Source organism: Microcebus murinus, chromosome 3 (genome assembly GCF_040939455.1).
Source record: "Microcebus murinus isolate Inina chromosome 3, M.murinus_Inina_mat1.0, whole genome shotgun sequence".
In the NCBI taxonomy this organism is placed as follows: Eukaryota; Metazoa; Chordata; class Mammalia; order Primates; family Cheirogaleidae; genus Microcebus; species Microcebus murinus.
In genome coordinates, this window is record NC_134106.1 from 2414823 (window position 1) to 2432479 (window position 17657).

General features: G+C 46.3%; 1 protein-coding gene across 4 annotated transcripts in view; it reads left to right on the plus strand.

Annotated features, from left to right (window-relative positions):
• The first annotated feature begins 1438 nt into the window (after positions 1–1438).
• Positions 1439–17657, plus strand: part of DCDC2C (doublecortin domain containing 2C) — a 101402-nt gene continuing 85183 nt past the window's right edge. For 3 of the 4 annotated variants that reach the window (XR_012918462.1, XM_012763163.3, XM_076000462.1), the window contains exons 1-2: positions 1439–1831; positions 7218–7269. Coding sequence is in view for 3 of the 4 variants with exons in the window: in XM_012763163.3 (XP_012618617.1) it covers positions 1545–1831; positions 7218–7269 (339 nt within the window). In the remaining variant the exon portion in view is untranslated. The remainder of the gene's footprint in view (positions 1832–7217; positions 7270–17657) is intronic. The other variant, XM_012763160.3, reaches the window with a different exon arrangement.

Here is a 17657-nt window from a genome sequence, read left to right on the forward strand (position 1 = left end):
AAAAATGTATTTCCAGACTCGTTCACTGTCCCAGTGGGAGAGGACTGGCTCACCTGTACCCAGAATGGGGATACACGAGGTGCATCCTGGACGTCACCTTCTGAGACACCTGCTCCAGCTGCTCCGGCAACTCGGTGTCTCACCGGCTCCTCCTGTCGGGGAAAATGCAGAAGTTACCCGCTCTGAGCCAAGAGTCGGGGAGATCTGGGGGCTTGTTGACCGAAATGAAGGCTGTTGAGGCAGAAGAAATGTGTTAAAGGTTTGCTGGAAGCCGGTTTGAGGGCCGACCCAGGAAGACACGCCGGCAAAGTCGGGCTGGTTCCAATGTCCGCTACCTGTTGGAAGGCTTTCGTAAGAAAGTCTAGGAGAAGGGAGGGGACGATACAGAGGCTACAGTCATGGCCCACAGGTGGCAACATGCAAGCCAAAATGTTTTACGTGCAAGACAATCAGTAAAACGTCATGATTCAGAAACAAGTCAGCGTCCTTTTCTAGGTCAGTAGGTCAGGGAGTGAGTGGACGGTTTGAGGAGCTCAGTAAGATTCCTCACTCAGGGCCGGGCCGTGAGCCTGAATCCTGACACCTTCCCTAGGCGGGGGATTTGGAAGCCTGCCCCGCGTGGCCTGTGGGTTATCAGGCTGGCTGACGTGGCCAAACACTCCCTACTGATCAGATAAAAGAAGCCGAGGCTCAAGAATGTTCATAGCAGCACAGTTCACAATTGCAAAGCTGTGGAAACAACCCAAGTGCCCATCAATTCACGAGTGGATTAATAAAATGTGGTGTATGTATACCATGGAGTACTATTCAGCTAAAAGAAACAACGGTGATCTAGCACCTCTTGTATTTTCCTGGATAGAGCTGGAACCCTTTCTACTACGTGAAGTCTCCCAAGAATGAAAAAACAAGCACCGCATGTACTCACCAGCAAATTGGCATTAACTGATCAGCACCTAAGTGGACAGATAGGAATAACATTTATTGGGTGTCGGGCAGGTGGGAGGGGGGAGGAGGGGACGGGTATATACACACATAATGAGTGAGATGTGCACCATTTGGGGGGTGGACACGCTTGAAGCTCAGATTTGTGGGGGGAGAGGAGGCATGGGCATTATACGCAACCTTAAAATTTGTACCCACATAATATGCTGAAATAAAAGAAAAAGGTGAAGGGCGTCCAGCCCTACCCAGTTCTGGTCGTCACGTGGTCCTGATGCCCCCAAGGCCCCTCCACCTTTCCGCTGGGGCGGGCAGCCGGGCGGTGGGATCTTGGGGGCGCCCGAGCTCAGCGCCCTCATTCGTGCCACTCCCGCGGGGGCGGGGGCGGCCCCTCCCTCTCTGGCCCGAGCCCGCGCAGCCTGTGCGGTTCCCCGCCACCGCTCCTGGGCGCAGCGGTCACAATCGCCGGTGGCGTCAACACTGGCTGCCCCGCCCGGACCCGCCCGAGCCCGCAGCCTGCAGGAGGGCGCGTGGCGCGGCCGTGCCTGGGTGCGGAGCCTCGGTGCGCTGCGCCCGCGTCGTCCCCGCGTTCCGACAGCCGAGTCATGGGCACCCGCGCGCCCTACTCGCTGGTGGACACCACGCCCGCCAAGACCATCCTGGTGTACCGCAATGGCGACCAGTTCTTCGTGGGCAGGAAGGTCGTGCTGTCGCGGCGCCGCGTGGCCACCTTCGAGGGGCTGCTGGAGCAGCTGTCGGAGCAGGTGGAGGCGCCGTTCGGGGTGCGGCGGCTCTACACGCCCACGCACGGCCACCAGGTGCTGCAGCTGGACGCGCTGCAGGCGGGCGGCAAGTATGTGGCCGCGGGCCGCGAGCGCTTCAAGAAGCTCGAGTGAGTGCGCCCGGGCCCGGGGGGGAGGGCGCTGACTGTCCCCCGGCTGTCCTGCTGTCTGTCCAGCCGTCCAGGTGTGGCCCGAGGCTCCCGCGCCGGCGCCGCCGGGGCTTCTGCGCTGCGTACGCGCAGGTGTGTACGCGCTCAGGTGTGTGCGCGCGCAGGTGTGTGCGCGCGCAGGTGTGTGCGCGCGCAGGTGTGCGCGCGCAGGTGTGTGCGCGCGCAGGTGTGCGCGCGCAGGTGTGTGCGCGCGCAGGTGTGTGCGCGCAGGTGTGTGCGCGCGCAGGTGTGCGCGCGCAGGTGTGTGCGCGCAGGTGTTGGCCCGGCGGGCACCTGTGAGCAAACCTACACCTTCTGCGATCCACAGGCCATGGCAATTGTAGACACCTTTAGGAAGGGGCTGGGGAAAAGGATCGTGAAGGGGGTGGGCGCGCAGTTGCGCGCATTCTGTACCCAGAATGGGGATAAACGAGGTACATCCTGGATGTAACCTTCTGAGGCACCCTGCTCCACCTGCTACAGCAACTCGGTGTCTCCCCGGCTTGCTGTGAGAGGGAGAGCAGGAGTGAGAGTGAGAGCAATCGGGAGCGAGAGCAGGTGGGGCCTCTCCAGACCTTATGTTTACAGTTCCCTGGTCCTATGTGCGTTTCAAGCCTTTCATGGGAATATTGTCCCTCCATGGTTTGCATCTGTCACCCTGGCATTGACGCCTGTATCTGCTTCCTGTTATTTCAGCTGGTTTCTCCTTCTGGTCCTTTATTTCCTTGTGAGTTTACTTAGTTTTTGACTGTGAACTACTCCTTTTCTATAGTCTTATGCAGGGAAATTCTTCAAGGGCTGAGATAAAAGCGAGATTCTCCAGAAAGGATTTTATTTTCTTCTTCCAAACGCCGGGAATGCTCCCAATCCAAGGATATCATAAACTAAATGAGCAGTTTGAGTTTTTAATTTATTACTTTTTTTGAAATTGGTGTGAGGGCTGATGTGTGGTTCCAAACTCTTAACGGCATTTGCAAAGATGCAAATTTAGCATCCTGTTGTTTTTGAAAGGAAAATCCTAAGTCACAGGCATCCCAGTGGCAAAGAGGTAGAGTCTGGACTGATGTCATGACATTTTAGAGTGGAATTTATTTCTACAATAACCCTGTTACACATGAGAAATCACAGACGGCGCTGTGTCCCTTTCTAGATAAGTGATTCTGTGGTTATTTGTCCAGGGTTAGTCAGGTGGCGTGGATATCTAGAACTTCTGATTTCCCACCAGAATCCAGGATTCAGTGTTGTTTTACAGCAACAAAAAAGAGTATGTTTCTGCAAAAATTGACTTTAAAGTCCTTCCTGATCATATATGATGAAAAATATTTAACTTTTACCCCAAAACATTTCCTTGTAAAATCGGCCTATGTTTCTGTGTTGGCAGATGAGGAAGGACACTGGTTAAGCACCTGCCGTCCACCTGTGCCTGCCCGGGGGTGGGGTGGGGTGGGGTGGGGTGGAGTGGTGGGCTCTTGCCTCTTCCCTGGGGTCCAGGCCTTTTCCAACAGACCCTGTGCACCTCTGATGTTAGAGAGAGATGCTCATGGTTTATTTAAAATGTTTTGGACCTGTGGCAAAAATATTGAGAGAAACTTGGAGGTGCCTCCCTTCCCCGCACTTTTAATGCTTAGTATTACTTCCCGGGAGGAAGGAAACATGAGCCTCGGCCCAGGGAGGGGAGGCAGGGTCCCCTGTGGTTGGCAGCCTTGGTCGTTTTGCATTCTCAGTGTGCCCTCCTGGCTGTAAATTAGATGGGTAGTATTTGCATGTGAAGTTCAACGTGGAGAGGCATTTGGGTTTCATTTTCTTCACTACTTTTTAGGTCAATGAAGTGTGAAATTGGAATCCAGACTTTGGTGAATAAGGCTCTAAAAAAATGTGTTGGCTGGATTTTCCCAGGTATCCGCAAAGTTGGGAATTTCTATTTTGTAATTACTAAACCACTGAACAATTAAAGTTAATTTTCACCAGAAAATAATATTCTAACGGTGTCACCAGCAAATGAACTTTGATGTGAAGCCATTTGATGTATTCACGATGTTATCTGTGAATACAGTTGATGTTATCAACAATCCTGGTCCTCCCCCTTTTTTATTTTTGTGACAGAGTCTCACTTTATTGCCCAGGCTAGAATGCTGTGCGTCAGCCTAGCTCACAGCAACCTCAAACTCCTGGGCTCAAGCGATCCTCCTGCCTCAGCCTCCTGAGTATCTGGGAGTACAGGCATGCGCCACCATGCCTGGCTAATTTTTTCTACTTTTTGGTAGATACGGGGTCTCCTTCTTGCTCAGGCTGGTCTCAAACTCCTGACCTAGAGCAACCCTCCCTCCTCGGCCTCCCAGAGTGCTGGGATTACAGGCGTGAGCCACCTCACCCAGCGGGGCCCTCCCCTTTTAACAATGGCTGTGAGACGGTGCATTGAAAAGATAAACACCATAAAATCTATCTAGTATCCAATCATTATTTAAACGTTTCCTGCATTTCCTGGAATAAGTTAATTTGAGATGAAGAACATGATTTTTTTCTCTGTAAAACAAAAAATGTTATACATATGCTAATAATCACTTTTCAAAAAATATAAATGTCCCATAAAGCCTAGAGTTAATGTTTCTTTTGTGGAGACAGCCATATTCACAGCACGGTCTACATCAGGGTACTGTGTTTTTGTGCACACGCGTGTGCTTGCACGTGTGTGCATGTACGTGTGTTTCGGGGAGGGACCCAAAGAATTTTAATTGGAATATTGCCCTATTCACCTTAAGAGCTTGTGTTGAGACATAAATGTGAAAGTGCTGTTTCAATCGAACCATCCGGGTTCTTCCGCACCCCAGCCCCCACCCCCCCAGTCTCCCTCGCCAACGTGCGTACCCGGGGACTATCGGGTGACGGGGAAGGAGGAAGCTGAGGCAGGTGAGAGAGGGACGCTGGCCTCAGGGCCAGAGGCCTGGAAGGAACTGGATCCTGGGTATTTGCACCTGAGTAACATTTAGCAGACTGAATAACCTCTCCGAGACCCCGTTTCCTTACCCATAAAGTGGGGTTGGTTGGCATTGTTCCGTGGTGCCCTTGTGGGAATCAAATGAGCGTGGCGCCGTGAGCCGCCCGGCACCGGTTCTCGGGCGCTTTCCTCCCTCCCTGTGTCCCGGGAAGCAGCCAGCAGGGCGGCTGCACACGGCGGCTGTCCTGTCTCTGCTTCAAACACCTGCCCGTGCCACCGGCAGGGCCCCTCGCCCACCCACAGGCTTGTCCGAGTGCCTGGCTCAAAGAGCCCAGGTCACCGGGTCTCCGAGGAATTGCTTGTTTCCTCTCCCTGCTCTGTGCATGTGTCCTCAGGAGCACGACCCTGAGACAGTAATATTTTGTGTTTTCCTAAGATCCTTTGATGCCTCCGTTTGTATTTTTAGTTTCCATTTAATAGTAATCCTAGCACTCTGGGAGGCCCAGGCAGGTGGATTGCTCGAGGTCAGGAGTTTGAAACCAGCCTGAGCAAGAGCAAGACCCCCGTCTCTACTAAAAAACAGAAAGAAATTAATTGGCCAACTAATATATAGAAAAAATCAGCCAGGCATGGTGGCGCATGCCTGTAGTCCCAGCTATGCGGGAGGCTGAGGCAGGAGGATCGCTTGAGCCCAGGAGTGTGAGGTTGCTGTGAGCTAGGCTGACACCACGGCACTCACTCTAGCCTGGGCAACAAAGTGAGACTCTGTCTCAAAAAAAAAAAAAATAGTAATTGGTTGTCTCATTTGGAGATCACTGTTCATAAACAAATATGGAATTTGGGGATTTAGAACTAATGTGAAATGCCTATTTGGAAAAGCAGGAAGACGGAGGGGCAGGTGGAGAGTGGACGTGGGGCCTGGCCCTCACCGGAGCCGTGTGCTGCACAGTCGCAGGCTGAGCTCGGCCGGCAGCGTGTTTTTTTTTTTTTTTTCCGGTTCCCGCAATTATCAAAGATTTGAACTGGCTGTAACATTTTATAACTGGGAGAGTTCATGTAATAATATAAACTTTTGGTTTCTATTGGAATGAAATAGAGGGTTCGATTGGTCAAGATGACTGGACTGTAGTTGCCCGAATGTCCAGTGGCCTACACGTGTGAAGCTGTGTGCGTCCCACACGGGAGGGACGGACTGTCCTGCTGGCCGCAGCCCGCACCCCTCCCTGACACCCGCCCCGGGGAGTGCCGCCCGCCACTCACCTGGCCCCTGCAGGGGTCCGAGTTTGTGGCGCCTTACTCTCTGCTGAATACTTACTTCTTTTTCCTTCCATCCACCAACTCTTAAGTCAATCCTCCTTTGAATATTGCTAAAACCATCAAAAATGACAACAGTCTCAAATATATCATTATGTTTTTTTTTTTTTAAATCAGGAAGAAACCTTAGCATCAGATATAAATCTTCAGGTGTCTTGAAAACATTTTGTTTTATTTTTGAGGCACATGGAAGGCCCTCCGAGAGCCCCCAACGGTCGAAAACTGTGTTGGTGGGATGTACACAAATTTCATTCTGGCGACTGCTTTCCAGTTGAGGTTTTGGCAGGACGGCAGCGGGGAGAATGGCTTGGGGAGGGAGGGAGGGAGGGAGGGAGGGCTGGCCGAGCAGGGGAGCGGGGTGAGGGGTCCAGGTTCTGATCCGATGCACGCCTGTCTTGGGAACATCAATGGGCTTGTCATTCTGGGCTTGCAGCGACCTGGTTAAAAAGGCTGTTGTTGAACTCGGTGATTCTGGGGTTTCTCCGTAGTTAAGTTACATGGGGGAAAGCAGTGTCGTCTACCAGAGGGCTTCTACTGGGCAGTGCGGGTGATGCCCAGTATGAAACGCTCCTGCCGTAGCTTTGCTACCGTGACCGACATGGATCCCAGCTCTGAGGAAGCTTTGGCTCTAGTTCCAAATTGCTGTCGGGGTTGTGTGTTTTATTTTTGAGACGGAGTCTCGCTCTGTTGCCTGGGCTAGAGTGCCGTGGCGTCAGCCTAGTGAGCCTAGCTCACAGCAACCTCACACTCCTGGGCTCAAGCGATCCTCCTGCCTCAGCCTCCCGCGTAGCTGGGACTACAGGCATGCGCCACCATGTCTGGCTAATTTTTTCTGTATAGATTTTTGGTTGTCCAGCTAATTTCTTTCTATTTTTTTTAGTAGAGACGGGGGTCTTGCTCTTGCTCAGGCTGGTCTTGAACTCCTGACCTCGAGCAATCCTGCTGCCTCGGCCTCCCAGAGTGCTAGGATGACAGGCGTGAGCCACCACACCGGCCGGGTTGTTATGTTTTCATGTTGAAAAAGAATCATCTCTAAAGAGGCTCAAACTATCTAAATGTTTACCGTCTAATCATGTTTTCATCTTTCTTCTTTTGCAGTTATATTCATATAGTTCCCAGGAAACCTGCAAAGATGAAAAAGTTGAAGGAAGTAAGTGTTTGCTTCTAACTACTAGGGGTGGGATTAATCGGATGATTTGGTAAAAATGTAAATGCCAGTATTGAATAATCAACGTTTTACAACGCAGTGTTTAAGTAGGGAATGCTTATAAAGACACGTTGCTCTTAAAGTCAGAATTCACAGTGAGAGTTTGTCATACGCTCACTGTCAACGTACTGAGGTGAAAAGGAGGTGCTGGAAGTCAGTGAAAAAGTCCTAAGGCCATGCATGGGGAGATAGTCTCTTTGAGGAATACCATGCAATTGTTTATTAAAACTTTTCACTTTCCTTTTGTTTTGGGAGTTTTGGAAAAGTTACTTAAAGTTATGCAGTGTTGATGCTAATTATAATGCTAAGTTTAACCATTTGCCCCAACTTCTCAACCTTTTTGCACCTGATAGAGATTTACAAGGTCCACAGGATAGAACATTCCCTCATTCCACTCACATCACTTGATTCTTAGTAAGAATAAACATTTATTTTGTTAAAAGAGATGTGCCTTTTTTGTAAGCCAAAAAGAAGCACAAGGTTTTAAGCAAGATAGCCTGTTGATAGTTAGAATTTAAGATGATTTTTACTTTTTTTTTTTTTTTAAATGGACTTATTTTGGGGAGTATTACACAGGTGAGAGGTTTAGCCGGGACCTACTTCTCTATGTTGCAATCTTGCCATTCTTAAATTTCCTCCTCCATGAAATGGAGATGATAATTGTTACCTTAGGGGATTGTTAGAAGGATTAAATGATAAAATACAGGTAATGTACCGGCATCTAGGTAGATGTTGTTTCTCTTCTTCCAACGTCTGAAAGAGGCCGGGCTGCTCTGCGTCCCTGGATCACCACCCGGGGTGCCGGTGAGGGACGCGCTAGCAGCTCCGGCGTTATTCCTGAGCACCTGCCTGCACGAGAGTTTAGCTGCTCCCTTACGAGTCTGTGCTTTCAGGGCAGTGAAGCGAAGTTTATTATGTTACCCATTCTAAAGTGTGACTTTCCAAGGGCAGGGGAGAGAGCAAGTTTCCAGCTAGAAAGCAACTCTGGCCGTCACTGAATTTCAGGGCTACCTTAATAAAGAGAGTGGAAAAGGCACACGATTATTCTCGACACCTGGGTCCCTGTCTGCCCCTCTCCGTGCGGGGCTGGGAGTGGGATTAAAGCAACCGTTCTGGAAATGACCCCCGAGAGCATCTGTTGGAGGATTGAATCTATGTTCATCCTCTGAACATTTCAGCGATTTACATAAAATATGATTAAAAGGTGACATTTTAGGACAGGGTGGAAACCTTCAGATTATCTTGTCAAACTTCTTGTTTTTAGTTGAGGACACTCTGCTCCAGAGAGATGAGGTGGCATGGATAATTTTTTATTATTATTTTATTTTTTTTCTAACTTTCTTTTTTTTTGTTTTGAAACAGAGTCTCGCTCTGTTGCCCAGGCTAGAGTGAGTGCCGTGGCGTCAGCCTAGCTCACAGCAACCTCCAACTCCTGGGCTCAAGCGATCCTCCTGCCTCAGCCTCCTGAGTAGCTGGGACTACAGGCATGCGCCACCGTGCCAGGCTCATTTTTTCTATATATTTTTAGCTATCCAGCTAATTTCTTTCTATTTTTAGTAGAGACGGGGTCTCGCTCTTGCTCAGGCTGGTCTGGAAGTCCTGACCTGGAGCGATCCTCCCTCCTAGGCCCGGGATGGAGGTGCTCCGACCAGATACCATATGCCCAGTCACAGGGCTTTGTTTTCTCTTTTTTGGCTTTCCAAAGTGTGGCCGGCCTTTCTTTCTTTCTTTCTTTCTTTCTTTCTTTCTTTCTTTCTTTCTTTCTTTCTTTCTTTCTTTCTTTCTTTCTTTCTTTCTTTCTTTCTTTCTTTCTTTCTTTCTTTCTTTCTTTCTTTCTTCTTTCTCTCTCTCTCTTTCTTTCTCTCTCTCTCTTTCTTCTTCCTTTCTTTCTCTTTCTTTCTTTCTTTCTTTCTCTCTCTCTCTTTCTTTCTCTCTCTCTCTTTCTTTTTCCTTTCTTTCTCTTTCTTTCTTTCTTTCTTTCTCCTTCCTTTCTTTCTTTCTTTCTTTCTTTCTTTCTTTCTTTCTTTCTTTCTTTCTTTCTTTCTTCTCTCTCTCTTTTCTTCCTTCCTTCCTTCTTTCTTTCCTTCCTTCCTCTCTCTTTCTTTCTTTCTTTCTTTCTTTCTTTCTTTCTTTCTTTCTTTTTCTTTCTTTCTTTCTTCTCTCTCTTTCTCCTTCCTTCCTTCCTTCCTTCCTTCCTTCCTTCCTTCCTTCCTTCCTTCCTTCCTTCCTTCCTTCCTTCCTTCCTTCCTTCCTTCCTTCCTTCCTTCCTTCCTTCCTTCCTTCCTTCCTTCCCAGTAAATTATGGGGGTGCAAACATTTTGGTGGCATGTTATGAAGTTGACACATCCCAACCATGATTTGAGACCTGCCCTTCCCCCCTACAATGCCCACCGCGTCCGTTAGTTGTGAGTTTACCCAACCCCTCCCCACCCCAAAGACTATTACTGCTGTGTGAGCACCGTAGCGTCGATCGGTCAGTGCTACGTGACGCGAGGAGCCTGTTCTTCCGTCCTCGCAATGCCTCGCTTCGGAGGGGGGCTCAAGCTGTACCTCAAGTCGTAGGACTGTAGGGATTTCTTCGTGAGCCTCCCCACTCTCGATTGTGCACACGGCCGTATCCGCCTAGGTGGGGTGACGTCCCCACGTCACATCATGCACTGGGAAGTCATTTCAGCCCTCGAGGTGCTTCATCATCACATTTGATGGTATTACCACAGGACTGGGGCTCGTGTTCTCAGCGTGTTCGCACATGTAAGGTCTCGTCTGGGAAAATGGACAAGTAGCAACCGTGTGAGGCAGAGTAGACCCAACACCTGCCTCTCCAACTCACAACAGAGCTTGGACTGAACCCAGGTGTTCTCGAGATGATTCCAGGGCTTCCTCCATCCTCTTCCCAGGGAAAAGATCCATTGTTGCAATTGCACAACCTACCAGAACTAAATGAGTTTCTTCTGTGTAATTCATAGAATTAAGCAATTGTGGGAATTATTTCTGATAAATGTGCAAGCTCTTACCTTTTTTTTTTTTTGAGAACAGAGTCTTGCTCTGTCACCTGGGCTAGAGTGCAGGTGTGTCATCATAGCTCACTGCAACCTCAAACTCCTGTGCTCAAGCCATTCTCTTGCCTCAGCTTCCCAAGTAGTTGGGACCACAGATATGCACCATGACATATTAATTATGTCATGACATAATATGCACCATGACATATTAATTTTTCTATTAATATTTTTAGTAGAGATGGGTTTTGCTTTTGCTCAGTGTTCATTTTGCTAAGTTATTTTAGCCTTATTCTGCAATACAGCAATGCAGAGTGGAAGAACCCAACGTCTGTAAGTTATTCTTTCACGGAATTTTCTGTTTCGGTCGAAATATATTAGTGGGAAAATCGAAGAAGCTTCCCAAGAGACCCCGGTTTAGCGTAGAAATTTACTTAAAATTAATTGAGTGCCATAATATGCCCTTAATGTGGCCATAGAAATGACTTATACAACACTTTGATAGAATAAATTTGAAATTTCATTTCATTAAATGGAAGGACAAGGAAAATTAGATGAGAAGCAGCTGCTCTTGGGCTCTTGGCTTCGGAAGACTGTGTCACGGTGGCTTTAGTGAGAAAAGTGCTCCTGGTCTCATTGCAGTGAGAGGGTTTCTAGTGCAACACTGGGAGTTGTAGATTTACGCAGAATGTAGGAGGCCCTTGCAGTTCTCCTCTGGGCAGACGAGTGCCAATCCAGCTTCCCCTCGGGGAGACCGTGCTCTGGTGCTGCCCTTGCCTGGGCCACTGGGCTGGACACAGCGCACGGTGACCCAGGCCACGCACACCTCCAGCTGTCAGGAACAGGAGGATGTGATGGTGAGTTTTTCAGATCGCTGCAGCTGCCCATGAGTCTAACATAAAGAACGCCTTAAATTACTTTTTTAGTACGAATTTTTACAAAGCGGTTCACGTGCTTCCCAGCCTTATTGGAAGCCCAGGGAATGGCATTTAGCCGTGTCTAGGTGAGCCGAGATTAGGCAGGTACTCGGGGCCGGAGGCACGACACCCAGCCCCACCGAGTTTCCTGTGGTCTTGCTGCCGCCGGCTCTCGCTGCTTCCTGACCTGCCCTGAGCATGTGACTCGGAAGCTTCTCTTTCTGTTTTTCTAGAAAAAAAGCACTGTATGATTCACACTCCTGTAGAGAAATATGAATATATATATATATATAATTTGAAAGAAAACACACCCATAATCCCAGCATCTGGAGATTAACCATTGTGTTTTTCTACATGCTTCTAACATGTATGCATATGCATACATACGTGTGTGTGTTCGTAGCTTTGTAAATATATTCGTTTAGGCAAGAACAGGAGCATATTCTACATATTGTTGTTTTTTTTTATTTCGGCATATTATGGGGGTACAGATTTTAAGGTTTCAATAAATGCCCATTTCCCCCCCTCCCCCCAAAAGACTGAGTCTTCATCATGACCATCCCCTAGATGGTGCACATCTCACTCATTATGTATGTATATACCCGCCCCCCTCCCCCCTCCCACCTGCCCAATACCCTATTACTGTAGTACCTATGTGTCCACTTAGGTGCTACTCAGTTAATACCAGTTTGCTGGAGAATATATCTGGTGCTTGTTTTTCCATTCTTGGGATACTTCACTTAGTAGTATGGGTTCCAGCTCTAACCAGGAAAATATAAGATGTGCTATATCACCATTGTTTCTTAGAGCTGAATAAGTACTCCATGGTATACATATACCACATTTTATTAATCCATTCTTGGATGGATGGGCACTTGGGCTGTTTCCACAGCCTTGCAATTATGAATTGTGCTGCTATAAACATTCGAGTGCAGGTGTCTTTTTTGTAGAGTGTCATTGGATCATTTGGGTAGATGCCCAGCAATGAGATTGCTGGATCAAATGGTAGATTCACTTGTATCGCTTTAAGGTATCTCCATATTGCTTTCCACAGAGGTTGAACTAGTTTGCAGTCCCACCAGCAGTGTAGGAGTGTTCCTCTCTCTCCGCAACCACGCCAGCATTTATTGTTTGGAGATTTTTTGATAAAGGCCATTCTCACTGGGGTTAAGTGATATCTCATTGTGGTTTTGATTTGCATTTCCCTGATGATTAGAGATGTTGAGCATTTCTTCATATGTTTGTTGGCCATTCTTCTGTCTTCTTTAGAAAAATTTCTGTTCAAGTCCTTTGCCCACTTTTTAATGGGGTTATTTGATTTTTTCTTCCTAATTTTCGTGAGTTCTAAGTATATTCTAGTTATCAGTCCCTTATCGGATGCATAGGATGCAAAAATTTTCTTCCATTCTGTAGGTTGTCTGTTTACATTCATGACTATTTCTTTGGCTGTGCAGAAGCTTTGTAGTTTCATCATGTCCCATTTATTTATTTTTGTTGCTGCTGTGATTGCCTTTGGGGACTTCTTCATAAACTCTTTGCCCAGGCCAATGTCTAGGAGAGTGTTTCCAACTTTTTCCTCTAGAGTTCTAATAGTTTCATACCTTAGGTTTAAGTCTGTTATCCAGCGTGAGTTGGTTTTTGTGAGAGGTGAAAGGTGTGGGTCCTGTTTTAGCCTTCTACAAGTGGCTATCCAGTTTTCCCAGCACCATTTATTGAAGAGGGATTCTTTTCCCCAGCGTATGTTTTTGTCTGCTTTGTCAAAGATTAGATGGCTATATGAGGATGGTTTTATGTCAGGATTCTCACATCTGTTCCACTGGTCAATATTCCTATTTTTGTGCCAATACCATATTGATTTAATTACTACAGCTTTGTAGTATAGTTTGATATCTGGCATATTAATGCCTCCCATTTTGTTTTTGTTGCCTAGAATTGCTCTTGATATTCGGGGTCTTCTTTGGTTCCATACGAAGCATAAAATTATTTTTTCTATATCTGTGAAGAATGCTGATGGGATTTTAATAGGTATTGCATTGAATCTGTAGATCAGTTTGGGTAGTATAGACATTTTGATGATATTGAGTCTGCCGATCCATGAGCATGGTATGGATTTCCATCTGTTTACATCCTCTGCTATTTCCTTCCTCAGTGTTTCATAGTTCTCCCTGTAGAGCTCTTTTACGTCCTTGGTTAAGTATATTCCTAGGTACTTTAATTTCTTTGTTGCTATTGTGAAGGGAATTGAGTCTTTGATTTGGTTCTCAATTAGATTGTTGTTGGCGTATATGAATGCCTCTGATTTCTGTGTATTGATTTTGTATCCTGAGACTTTACTAAATTCATTGATCAGTTCCAGGAGTTTCTTGGTTGAATCCTTGGGGTTTTCTAGATACAATATCATACCATTAGCAAACAGTGAAAGTTTGATCTCTTCTGCCCCTATTTGGATACCTTTGATTCCGTTTTCCTGTCTGATTGCTGTAGCCAAGACTTCCAGTACTATGTTGAACAGAAGTGGAGATAGTGGGCAGCCTTGTCTGGTTCCAGTTCTAAGTGGGAATGATTTCAATTTTTCCCCATTCAGTATGATGTTGGCTATGGGTCTGTCATATATGGCTTGTATCATTTTTAGGTATGTCCCTTCTATGCCTATTTTCTTCAGTGTTCATATCATGAAAGGGTGTTGAATTTTGTCAAAAGCTTTTTCTGCATCTATTGAAAGAATCATGTGGTCTTTGTTTTTGCTTCTGTTTACGTGGTGAATTGCATTTATAGATTTACGTATGTTGAACCATCCCTGCATCCCTGGGATGAAGCCCACTTGGTCGTGGTGGATTATTTTTTTGATAAGTGTCTGGATTCGGTTAGCTAAGATTTTGTTGAAAATTTTTGCATCTATATTCATTAGGGATATTGGTCTGTAGTTTTCTTTTTTTGTTGCATCCTTTCCTGGTTTTGGTATCAGAGTAATATTTGCTTCATAAAAGGTGTCGGGGAGGTTTCCGTTCTTCTCGATGTTGTGGAATAGTTTCTGCAAGATAGGTACTAGTTCTTCTTTGTAAGTATGGTAAAATTCAGGTGTGAAGCCATCTGGACCGGGACTTTTCTTTTTAGGGAGATTTTTAATTGCTGTTTCTATTTCAGCTGTTGAGATTGGTCTGTTCAGGGAATCTATTTCTTCCTGGTTGAGCCTAGGGAGGTTGTGTGTTTCTAGAAATTTGTCCATTTCCTCCACATTTTGCAGTTTGTGTGCATAAAGATTTTTGTAGTATTCATAAATTGCATCTTGTATCTCTTTGGGATCAGTTGTGATATCTCCTTTTTTATTCCTGATGGAGCTTATTAGAGATTTCTCTTTTCTGCTTTTCGTTAGCTTAGCCAATGGTGTGTCAATTTTGTTTATTTTTTCAAAGAACCAACTTTTTGTTTTATTAATCTCCTGAATAGCTTCCCTGTTTTCAATTTCATTTAGTTCTGATTTGATCTTGTTGATTTCACTTCTTCTGCTGGGTTTGGGGTTGGTCTGCTCTTCTTTTTCCAGCTCTTTGAGTCGTTTCACTAGATTGTCTATTTGTGATCTTCTTGTCTTTTGGTTATAGGCATTTATAGAGATAAACTTTCCTCTCAGAACTGCTTTAGCTGTGTCCCAGAGGAGTTGATAACTTGTCTCTCCATTGTTGTTTTCTTCATAGAACTTTTTTATTTCCGTCTTGATTTCTTCATTTATGAAGTAATCATTTAGTAGGAGGTTGTTTAATTTCCACGTTTTTGTGTAGAAATGTGAGTTTCTGTTAGGGTTGATTTCTACTTTTATTCCACTGTGATCTGAGAAGGTACATGGTATGATTTCTATTTTTTTAAATTTCTTGAGATTTTCTTTGTGTCCTAGGATAGGGTCAATCTTAGAGAATGTCCCGTGAGCTGATGAGAAGAACGTATATTCAGTGGATTTTGGGTAGAATGTTCTGTAGATGTCTGTCAGACCCAATTGTTCTAGAGTTTTGTTTAAGTCCATTATTTCTTTATTAATTTTCTGTTTGGAGGATCTGTCTCGTGCCGTCAGTGGGGTGTTGAAATCTCCGGCGATTATGGAGTTGCTATTAATCCATTTGCTTAGCTCTAGTAAGGTTTGCTTTATGAATCTGGATGCACCTAAGTTGGGTGCATATATATTTAAAATTGTTATCTCTTCTTGTTGGACTGTGCCCTTCACCATTATATAATGACCCTCTTTGTCTTTTACTACTTTTATTGGTTTAAAAACTAAATCGTCTGAAATTAGAACTGCCACACCAGCCTTCTTTTGGCTTCTATTTGCTTGGAATATTGATCCCCACCCTTTTATTTTGAGTCTATATGCATCCTTGCAGGTTAGATGTGTTTCCTGAAGACAGCATATACTTGGCCGGTATTTTCTTATCCATTCAGCCAGCCTATGTCTCTTGAGTGGAGAGTTTAAGCCATTCACATTTATTGAGAGAACTGATAGGTAAGGTAGATTACTGATCGTTCTGTTGGGTTGGATGTTGTTGCTATGATTTCTGTCTTGAGCCATTGTAATATCTGGCCTTTAATATCTTTGGGTTTTGGTTGTTTTTATATTCCTGGTTTATTATTATGATGTTCCGTGCATAACGCTGTTTTAAGTACTTCTTGTAGGGCTGGTCTTGTCTTGGTGAATTCTCTGAGCCTTTGCTTGTCTGAGAATGTTTTTATTTCTCCTTCATATACGAAGCTTAGTTTTGCAGGGAAAAATATTCTAGGCTGGGCATTGTTTTGTTTCAAAAGAGTGAGAATGGGGCCCCAGTCTCTCCTTGCTTGTAAAGTCTCATTAGAGAAGTCTGATGTTATTCGAATTGGCTTTTCCTTGTATGTTACTTGCTTCTTTTGTCTTGCAGCTCTTAGAAGGGCCTCTTTAGTTGATACTTTGGTCAGTCTGATGACTGCATGTCATGACGTCTTCCTGTTTGCGTTGAATCTCCCAGGGGTCCTCTGAGCTTCTTGAACTTGTATATCAAGATTTTGAGCAAGGCCTGGGAAATTTTCCTCTATTATATCTTCAAACAGCTTGTCCAACCCTTGAGTGTTGTCTTCTTCCCCTTCTTGTAACCCTATGACCCTCACATTAGGTTTCTTCACATAATCCCACAGCTCTTGTAGGCTTTGCTCTTTTCTCTTGTTTCTCTGCTCTATTTCTGTGACTGATTTATTTAATTAGAGGGTGTTATCTTCGAGCTCTGAGATTCTTTCTTCTGTTTGATCTACCCTGTTCTTGTGACTTTCCACTGTATTTTGTAGTTCCTTGAATTGATTCTTCATTTCCAGGAGTTCGGTTACACTTTTCTTCATTGTGTCTATTTCTTTTCCCATATCCTGGAGACTTTTTGTGGTTTCTTTGTGTTGGTTATTGAGTTGTTGTTGCAGCTGGGTGAGTGTTCTTATGTTCCACATACGAAATTCCTCTTCTGTCATATTGGTTGCCTGATTTTGGTTGGTGTCCGTTTCTAGGGGGCTGGTGCTCCTCTTTGGGGGTGTATTTTCCATTTGGTTCTTCATATTTCCTGAGTTCTTTCGCTGATTTCTTCCCATGTCGATCAGTTGTTGTTTCTTTCCTTAGGTTATTGTTTGGGTATTCACACACCTTGTTTAGTGTCTGAGGCGTTAGGTGGTGTCTGTGGGTGAAATTGGACCACTCCCTGTATATTGAGTCAGTGGGTGCCGTGGAAAGGCTGTGCGAGATGCCGTCCCTGTCAGTAGGTGGCGTTGCTTGGAGGAAGAGGCTATACTGTTGATTTTGTGTCCCATTACCTGCTCTTGTTCTGGGTGGAGCTGGGTTGGGTAAGCCTGCCCTCAGGCCGTTAGCAGGGGTCAAAGTTCTGGCCTCTGCTTCCAGGGAAAGCTGTTAGGGCGGGGCTGGAATGGTCCTGCTCAGCCAGAAAGTCTGTATGTGGGGTGGGGCTGTCTGAGACCCGCAGTCTGGAGCGGGCCTTGCTTCTTTCCACCCTCCCCAACTCCCCAGCTACTCCTGGGCCTCTGCCAGCAGGCCAGACCACAAGCCACCAGGCCTCCCCGGACTGTGATGCCGGCGGGGAGGTTCCCTGCACAGGAACGCCACCTGGTCTGGGCACACGGCCTCCTCCTGGGAGGAGGGTTGCCCTCTAGGACCCGATCCGCCCCTGGAGGCACACACACCTCAGTAGGCTGTTCACGTATAACCCTTCTGTGCCCCGGGCAATGCTAGCCCTCGGTGCAGGGGATCTGGTCTGCAGGTCCCACCTCTGGGTCCCAGAGTTCAAACTGTATTCCCACCAGGGAGAGCGTTTCCGGTCCTAATTCACCCACAGGGAGCCCAAGCTGGGTCTATGTCTCTCAGCCTCTGAGTCGGCACCATTTTCCTGGGAACACGGTGCCAGCAGCA